The sequence below is a fragment of the Meleagris gallopavo genome, chromosome 1 (genome assembly GCF_000146605.3).
Source record: "Meleagris gallopavo isolate NT-WF06-2002-E0010 breed Aviagen turkey brand Nicholas breeding stock chromosome 1, Turkey_5.1, whole genome shotgun sequence".
In the NCBI taxonomy this organism is placed as follows: Eukaryota; Metazoa; Chordata; class Aves; order Galliformes; family Phasianidae; genus Meleagris; species Meleagris gallopavo.
Genome location: NC_015011.2, coordinates 133,660,212 through 133,669,045, shown reverse-complemented (window position 1 = coordinate 133,669,045; position 8,834 = coordinate 133,660,212). Strand labels below are relative to the sequence as shown.

At 42.5% G+C, this 8,834-nt stretch overlaps 1 protein-coding gene across 1 annotated transcript in view; it reads right to left on the bottom strand.

Moving 5' to 3' along the window:
• Positions 1 to 8,633, bottom strand: part of ADPRHL1 (ADP-ribosylhydrolase like 1) — a 19,618-nt gene extending 10,985 nt beyond the window's left edge. Inside the window, exons 1-3 of the mRNA XM_003203192.4 lie at positions 8,132 to 8,633; positions 5,058 to 5,222; positions 869 to 994 (exon numbers count right to left, since the gene is read on the bottom strand). Of these exons, the coding sequence (XP_003203240.1) occupies positions 869 to 994; positions 5,058 to 5,222; positions 8,132 to 8,345 (505 nt within the window). The 5' untranslated portion in view covers positions 8,346 to 8,633. The remainder of the gene's footprint in view (positions 1 to 868; positions 995 to 5,057; positions 5,223 to 8,131) is intronic.
• Positions 8,634 to 8,834: the final 201 nt, after the last annotated feature.

Genomic DNA, 8,834 nt, shown 5'->3' with positions numbered 1-8,834 from the left:
TGCCACTTGTCTCCTTTTCAGCAGAAAAATCCTTCTGGACTTAATTTCTCCTCGTGCAGAAGGTATTTGATACTCCTTGCTGCCATTTCCTGGCTCAAATTAAGTCCTTTTTTGAAGTGGGATACTCAGACCTACAAGCAGACTTGTTGCTAAAGAGCCATAGATGTTGTGTGTTGCCTCAAAAATATTCTCTACTTTGCTTTCAATACTTTTCCTTTAATTTTATGCCATCCTGATGGCTTTTCTGACTGCTTCAGAGCACTGAGCATGTTGAACTCGTCATTCTTCATTATAATTTTATTTATTGCTCTTTAAAGCAGATTGAATGAATACATGCTTAAGCAGCATGAAACTATCAGATTGACAGTCTTAGATATTCAGAGCAACATTAAATCTAATTATTTATGTTTTGTTTAGCTAATAATTCAGATTGTGTCCTAAATGTATGGAATTAGAATTTTTTTGGCTTTCTACTCTTACCTGCAGCGATTGGATGTGACAAGACCTATCAACAGAAAAATGTTATCCTCTGAACCATAAGCTCACCCTGTAACAGTGAGTCATCTAGATGTACACAAATCCTGAGATTTGATCAGGGCAAGTGGCATGAATATGCTTTGGATGAGACAGGGTGTGTTTAGTTATTGGAATTTTAGGAAGGAGCACTCCTATGCTTGAGACTGCTGTTTGTATAATACACAAGCCCATATATAAGCTTGTATACATACATATACTGCCTGAGCAAAATTCAAACCTAGGCCTTGGAGTCTGCAAACCAAAAGCTGCTTAACCGAGTGGTTTCACAGGAGCTGGGTTAGTTCTCTCAGCTGTGGGCACTTCATAGAAAAAATACATTTGCAGATATTACCTGTAGGGTGGTTGTGAGTCATTCGTCCACACTCAATGCTCACTTCAATAAGTGACTCCAGCCTCTCTGGCTTCCAGTAACGCATCCCTAAGCACATTGCTTTTGTAGATGCTCCAAAGCCAGAACCTAAAGTAAAACAACAATGCTAAGCACTTAAAAAGAGATTGTTGATGCATAAATATGTCGATTGTGTCAGAAACAAGTGCATTCTATTAATTCAGCACCTCTGTAGGAGCTCTCCAGAAAGCAGGAAAACAGCATGCAAGCAAAGTTACATATTTTGAAAGGAACAAGTTTGAATGTTTTGAAAGTTTCATGCATGTAATTTTGCCAATTTATTCTAATACTAGTAGATTCCAGTATATTCTACGAGTATATTCCAGTATTCTTGAGTGTTACAAAGAGCAAGCAGGTATCAAAGAGCAGCATGCTCTCTTGTTACCAGTGTTTGATTCCAACTCTCATGTCACTTTCACTGATCATTGGCTGACACCTCTCTTTTCTTGCTCCAGATGCCAGCAGTGCAAAACAGCACTCTGCCAAACAGGTACACTTTTAATATGCCCTTATTTTAGTAGTTATCATGCTGAGAGTACATTACTAAAACTCTTTATATGACTGTCACAGCTAATCTTACAGTTTCATTATGCGGTTCCTTCTGGAGAGCCCCACAGGTAGTTTACAAAATAGCTTCTATTTCTTGATAAAATAATGTGTCTCAAAAACAGAGTACAGAGCCAAATCCTTAAAAGTTAGAATTCAGAACTGAGGTTTCCTGTGCAAACTGATGTCAGTGCTTTTGCACATACTCATCATGATGCTGCCTGAATTTACTGAGCTTTTTGTGGGGAATGTCTGCCTCATGCAGTGCAGAGATTATGTGTTGATAATCCGGTCTTTTAATCCTCAATACTGAGTATATGATTCCAGGTGTTCATCTTTTAAACAGTTTACTGAATGCAGAGCTAAATTTACTGATTATTTTCTCTCCAGTACTTATCACAGCAGTATCGGGATCCTACTGAAGTTTTAATGAGCTTATCTTCACAAGATACCAGTGAGGTGATTATCTGCTCTTCACAGCTGGTGAGCCAGTGCCCAAAAAAGCATTTTCTCATTGCAGGCACTCATTTCAAGATGGATAGGGTTTGATTTTTCAAAGTACTTAGCATGTTTTCAGCACTGCCTTCACTCACTCACACTTCCCAGAATCTTGGGTATTGCTGAGAGCAATTAGTGTTTCCCTACTTGGCCCCTGATAGATAAGGGGAAATATTTATGCCACCTAATTTTAGCATGTGTGGGACCTACATTAGAAGCACATTCTTCCTGTCTTTCCCAGACAGGCAGCAAGGAAAAACATTGTCTCTGTTAGCAAGTATAATGGCACAAGAGGAGCAATCCATAAGCCACAGTGAAACAGCAGATGCCAAGGAGCCAAGGCCAGTGCTAGAGAACCGCTTTCCTTTCATTCTCAACCCAAATGACTGCTGCTTGTGTGCTCTAAGATCATGAGCATAATCAAAGTGTGAATGATAGTAGAGGGAGCATAAAGTTACCTGCCCAATCCAAACTAAAACATTAACTCAAGACACCCATTGGCATCTCCAGATGTAATACAGACCAACTAGGATCTGAATCATTCTCTAGAAGGGGCTTGTTTTCTTCCCAGGCAGCAACTCTCCTGAGTGGGCACCCAGGTGAAGTAATCTAACAAGGTTAGATCCACTCTGACATTGGGCAATAGAGAGTAAGAATAACAATTATGACAGAAATGACAATAAGAAAGAGTAAAAGAAAACTATAACAGCGAGGTCCCTTTGTACTAACTAAACTGCTGGCAATTTGGTTCCCTGGTTCAGGAGTCAGCTGCTGCTTCATTACTCTGTTTAGAGCCCTTGAAGGATTTTCTCTGAGTGAATTTGCCAAGCTATTTTTTTGAACGCATTGGAATGTTATCACCTGCACATTCCCATTGAAAAGAGTTGTGCAACTTAATTAGTTGCTACATTTAAGTTCTCCCTTTTATTTAGTTGGAATTCATAACTGGTTGGTTTCATCTGAAATGCTTAGTTCTGCTCTGGAGGAGACGGTGAGTTTTCTCTACCCATATAAATGTTCTCCATTCTATTTATAATTTTACTGATCTACCTCAGATATTAGTAGCTACAAAAGCTGTTGAATACATTGGAAATCCAAACAGACTTCATGCATCAGTCATCTTCAGACATCTTTGACCTCTGGTTTCTTGACTATTTCATGGGCTTTCTAACAGATTTATGAAAAGTAAGTTTTCTCTACAATTCTCTCTCTGCAGGAGCTTACTATATCATCTTCATTCATGCAGTGCATTATTTTTTGTTAGGATGGAAGACCTCAGGGGGTTTTTCCTCACTCTACATATGTAGAATAATGAAGATCAGATTAATGGCTACTCTGAAGAGGACGCATCCTTTGTGACTATGGTTTGTTCTTCATGAAAACTCAGAACTCAACTCCTTTTCCTTTATGTCCATCTGCAGCTTATCCTTCTCTTCATTTTTGTTCCCCAACTTTCTGCATTTATCTTAAACTTTTTCCTTATCAGTCCTTATCAATGCCATAATATGGATATAAGCTCTTCAAACAGAAGCTGTTGGATAGACTTGGGCAGTTCTCTTGATGACCATAGGAATTCCATCACCCTTTAACATAATTTGAGTACCTCTTCAGTGAGCATGCCAATGAATGTGGCAGTAGATGGGAAAGAGATACATAGGGCAGTTTGACGTAAGAGGTTGATGTGCTGACTATACACACACAAAGCTGAGCAGAAGACCTTTACATGAGCAGTTTGAAATTATCTAAGCTCCAGTTTGACTGTTCCATGAAGGCTAGCACATGAACTTTGAAAGAAGTGGGATGACATAAAATGACTACCAGAAGAGAGCATTTTGGTACCAGATCATTCAAGATATCACCTGACATTGAGCAATGAAGATTTTTCTTGCCTTGAATTTTGTGGAAATTCAAAGTGAAAGTAAATAATCTATGAGATGTTCAGAGTGGTATTTGTGGGATGAGATGGAGACAGTGCATTATAGATGCTGGATCTGAAGGAATTCATTTTAGATAATTCTAGCCCAGAGCATCCCAAGAGCAAATCTTCTGCCATGTAAAGCTGTGGAGGAAGAAGGCTGAAAAGCAAAACAGCAGCAGGCTGGGGAACAGCTGCGTCCTGCTGCTGGAGGTGTCAAGAACTGCTCAGGGCCAGCAGCAGCTCCCACTGCTATTTTGACTGAGTTTTACTCACTGTCAGTCAGAAAGCACAGGACGACTGCCAAAGGGGCACTATCTCAGATCTGCCCAGCGTATGGCTGGTGGGCAGAGTAAAGCAGAGGGGAGCCTTCCTGACCCAACGACTATGGTAGTGACAGGGGCTCAGTGAGACCTTTTTTGTGTCAAATAAAACTGCCCCCAGAGATCTAGAAATAGCTGTGGCATGGTGCCACCGTGTTTTTGTCACAGTGTTGCATCAACATACAATTCTGTTGAGCAGTGTCTGTACATACCACAGCAGTACTGCATCACACTGACACGGTGCAACACCTGTATGGGCAGCCATTGCTGCTGCAGTCATTCATGATTACTGGCACTACTCAGGTCTATGAGTGTACACATCTGCATGTGTGCTAATTAGCAGGAAGTAGAAATTCTATTCATCATAAAATGAAATGATTGTAAAGAGAAAGTAAGGGTCTTGGGAAGGGAGACGGTGCTGGGAATATTTGGGATTATCAGTTAAACAGCTGTAGTTCCTTGCATTGCATCGTCCTGAAGAAAAGTAATGTATGACTGAAAAGATTTGCATCTACAAACATTTAAATTAATTAAAAAAAAAGGAAGAAAATATTTCTTAAAATAACCATTAAACTCAAGGACAAAGATCTGGACTCAGAGGCACGGAGCCAAGGACAAAGTCTCTTTAAATAGATGTTAAATGGGGAAGGGTGCATTTACGAGAGGACACAGTGCCCTAGAGCAGGAATTCCTGGCAGACCTCTTGCCATCCCCAGGCAAGCATGGAAATATTTCAGAGGTAGTAACTTTTGATGTCAGGGAGAAAAACAAAGCAATTTCCCCGTAGCCCCAAATCTTGAAGGCAGGTGTTACCCAAGCCAGTGTCTATGACTCTAAAGCAGTACGTTACCCTTTTCATTGAATGGAGTGTGCCATGCCAGAAGGTAATTATCTGGCTTCAGCTCCCGGCAGCCCTCGATGGTTGCAGGGTCTGGCCGCCTCCCTGAGAGTTTGTCCACAGCATCCACGTAGCGCTTCACTAGCTCCCGGTACAAGTCCTCCAAACACCAGTAATCTGCTCAGAACAGGAGCAAAGGCTGTCATGTGAATGCAGAATAACAAGAGACCACTGACAACAAACACAGAAGGCTAGTGATGCCGTTAATATACGTTCCTACTTCTGTTTTCAGTACACGGAGGCACAGTGCCGGTGCTACTATGAACAATTTTGCAAACCATGAGAGCAGGCTGGAGAGAAAACACTCCTGTTTCTCTGTTCTTTACTTTTCCCACTTTTGTTTTCACTTCTAATTCCTAGAACTGAACAGACTGAGGCGTTCTTCTCCCTGCAGCAGCTGCTGGGGGGCTTTCTCTTGCCTCGGGTGTGCAGTGCTGCCCAAGCCTCGCTGCGTGCACCCACTGCCTTGGTGCCAATTCCACCCATCTCGGCCCACCTCCATGCTTATCTGCAGCCTTAAAGTCTTGCCCAAGGAATCTCTGCTGCACTGAACCCACAGTGTTTCTACAGTCTAACTGCTGCTTTGCACTGCTGATGCCCTGGTTTGCACCGAGGAAGAACCTTCACTGAATCCTACAAGTTCATAGCTAGTGAGAACATAGGAGGCTGCCAGTGAGCTATAAGTTTTCTGTGTACTCAATGACCTCTCTGACATGTGGTTTGACTGTGGATCAAACGATCCCCCAAATCAAACTGCCCTGTCCCTGGAGGTGTTCAAGGCCAGATTGGATGGGGCCCTGGGCAGCCTGATCTAGTATTAAATGTGGAGGTTGGTGGCTTTGCCTGTGGTGGGGGGGTTGGAGATTCGTGATCTTTGAGGTTCCTTCCAACCCAGGCCATTCTGTGATTCTGTGAAATGACACCAGGGGAACTTTTAAAAATGTCTTCATTTCATCAAATATTGGTGATTTCTTAAATCTACAGAAGCATTTAAATTTGGGAATAAATTTTGAACCCCATCAGCCACAAATTCTCTAAAGTGACATTTTTGCAGGCAGACAAATAAAAAAGATGCAGAGTAAAATGAAATTTCCCTTCCTTTTATAAGAAAAAAGCCCTATCAATTACACTGGCCATCTCACATACAGTCCTGGAGGAGCAGGATGCTTTCAAACTGCCAACTATTTCCAGATTTAGGAATCAGATATCAGTTTATGAGGACCTGAGCCAAGAGCAGGATTTATCACCCAGCACCTCCTCCAGGAACCCTGTCCCCAGAGCCAGGGTCCTGAGCCCACCATGGGGCCTAAATGTGGGGCCTCAGCCAGCAGGCCGATGGGACAGGCTCTTTCTTTAAGTGGGAACATTCCATGGCTTTAAACTAAAAGGGGAGATTTAGGTTAGATGTTGGCAGAAAATGCTTTATTCAGAGAGCAGCAAAGCGCTGGCACAGCTGCCCAGAGAAGCCATGGGTGCCCCATCACCAGAGACGTTCAAGGCCAGGTTGGATGGGGCCTTCTGCTCCCACAGAGAGTGAGCCCAGTCACCCCAGCAGATTGCTCCATCCTCTCTGCAAGGAGAAGATGTCTGCAGGAGGGGCAGCCCTGCCTCCCTTCTGGGAAGCAGAGGAAAGGACTTGATTTCCCCCATTTATGAATGTTGCCCTGAAATGAAGATTTCTTACTAAAATTCCCTTCTCCTGCTTTTTGTTTTCTCACAAGCCCACAGCAGCATCTTTTTAAAGCCCATCTGATCAGGACAAAGAAATAAGAGCATGAGATAAGCATAGGTGAATGAAAATTAGTGAGACCTTTCTTTCTTCAAAAAGGACAGTGCTCCTGCTGCATGCAAGATTTATTACTATACTCATAGTCCAACCAACTTGACTATTCAGAAGTTATGGTTTTGGACAGTTCAACAATCAGGAAACATATGATATGTATTTAATCATAGCCTATATTCAGAAATATGTTAGTCATCTTTGTTCTTGATTGGCTGACATCTTGCCCTTATCTTTAGTGTATTAGCTACCCCTTAAACCATTGGCCTGCTAACAGCCAGGCATGAAGTGTCCGCCACACTCTTCAACTGATCTCTGCACGCTAAATTTAGAGCGCATTAGAAGCAAAAAGAGATAAAGCAACGAAGCAGACACGCATTCATTGACTATAACAATATTCAGCTTCACTGTTGGGTTCTGCTGCTATCCAGTGCTACACGTGTTAAGGGAAATCGGTTTTAAAAATTTGTTTCATTTGGAGGAGACAAAATGTTGCTGAAAGGCGGCTGTCTTCTGAAGAATTTCTGGTGACAACCCAGATGGTCTCAGAAAGCCTTAGTTCAGTGGATAGGGTGTTGATAAAAATATCACTTAGTCTGACAAACAGTACTACCTTATAAAAAAAAGGCTTTCTCTCAAACTGCTGTGCTTTTAGAAGACATATTAATAACTTTCACCATTGTGATATACTTTATTATCATCATATTTTAGAATATTGTTTGGATTAAAGGTGCAGAGCTCTCTCTACAAAGCAGCTTGCTCCTCTACTGCCATTGCATTTTAGCCAGGACAAGATATCAAGGGTACTCCACCCCCGCCTGGAGCAAGAAGCACAAACATGTTAGAAATGCACTCATGAAAGCTCTGATCTTTTATGGAAGAATTTCAGACAGGTTTCTTTCTAGTGGCTGTACCAATCCCTGTTGTATATAGCATACAGATCATCTACTTGACAGTTGTTTTGTTGCTCTTGACTTGCAGCGTTTCAAGTCGTTAAGCTTTAGCCAGCTTTATAAAATGAGGGGAAGCACAGAGAGAGCCCCTCCACATGAGAGAAATCACAGCTCCTCAGCTGGAGTGGTGGCCACAGGACCATGCTCATGGCAGAGATGAACTAAACATCATCATTCACACCAACAGCATTTCTGACACACTTTTTTTCCAAATTGGGCTTATTTTAAGAAAAAGCAGTAGTTCTACAGCTTTGTTTCTTTCCAGACTGCAGTTCCAAGTCCATCTTACCTACCTGTGATGACAGCCTCTGCTGTAGCCATGTGCATGAGCGTGTTGTCACTTACTGGCCATTTGTCTGGGGAGAGCACCAGGTTCTCCAGCCCTCCGATTTCCTTCAGCTCCTGTTGGATTTTTGCACCTAAAGCATTGTCCTGTCGGGAGAAATTTCTGTAACCAAGAGCATCCCCTACCCCGGCCAGTACAAGCGCAGCCTTAAATTTATCCATCCTCAAGACACTTCTGGCTCTCCACAGCCACTGGATCTGGATCTTCCTTTGTTCCTTTGCCTTCAGCTCAGCTCCTCTGACACTTTATATCAGCCATTGTGTCACCCCACGAGTGCTCTCTATAAGGCAAGAGCTTCCTTTTCTGGCTCTGCAGATGCCATCCCCTGACTGCGACCCAATGGAGAGGAAATATTTCATAAGCTGGGGACTTTGCAGAGGCTTTGTTCAATGGAACTGCAGGAGCGCGTCTACAAAGCGAAGTGCAAAAACATCGTTTCTGCCACACAGCACAAAGCAAGCCAGGAAATACTGAGCCCTAGCCGGTGCAAGTAACTCTACACCCAGAAAAACAGATGGCTTCACAAGGGTGTTTATTTATTTAATAACTTGCAAATTAATACACTTTCCTGCACTTTTCTGATAGGCTGCAGTCAGTCTCGCTTTCAGGGACTGATCGAGAAGCTGAAAGCCTGCAATAAAAGAGGTGCC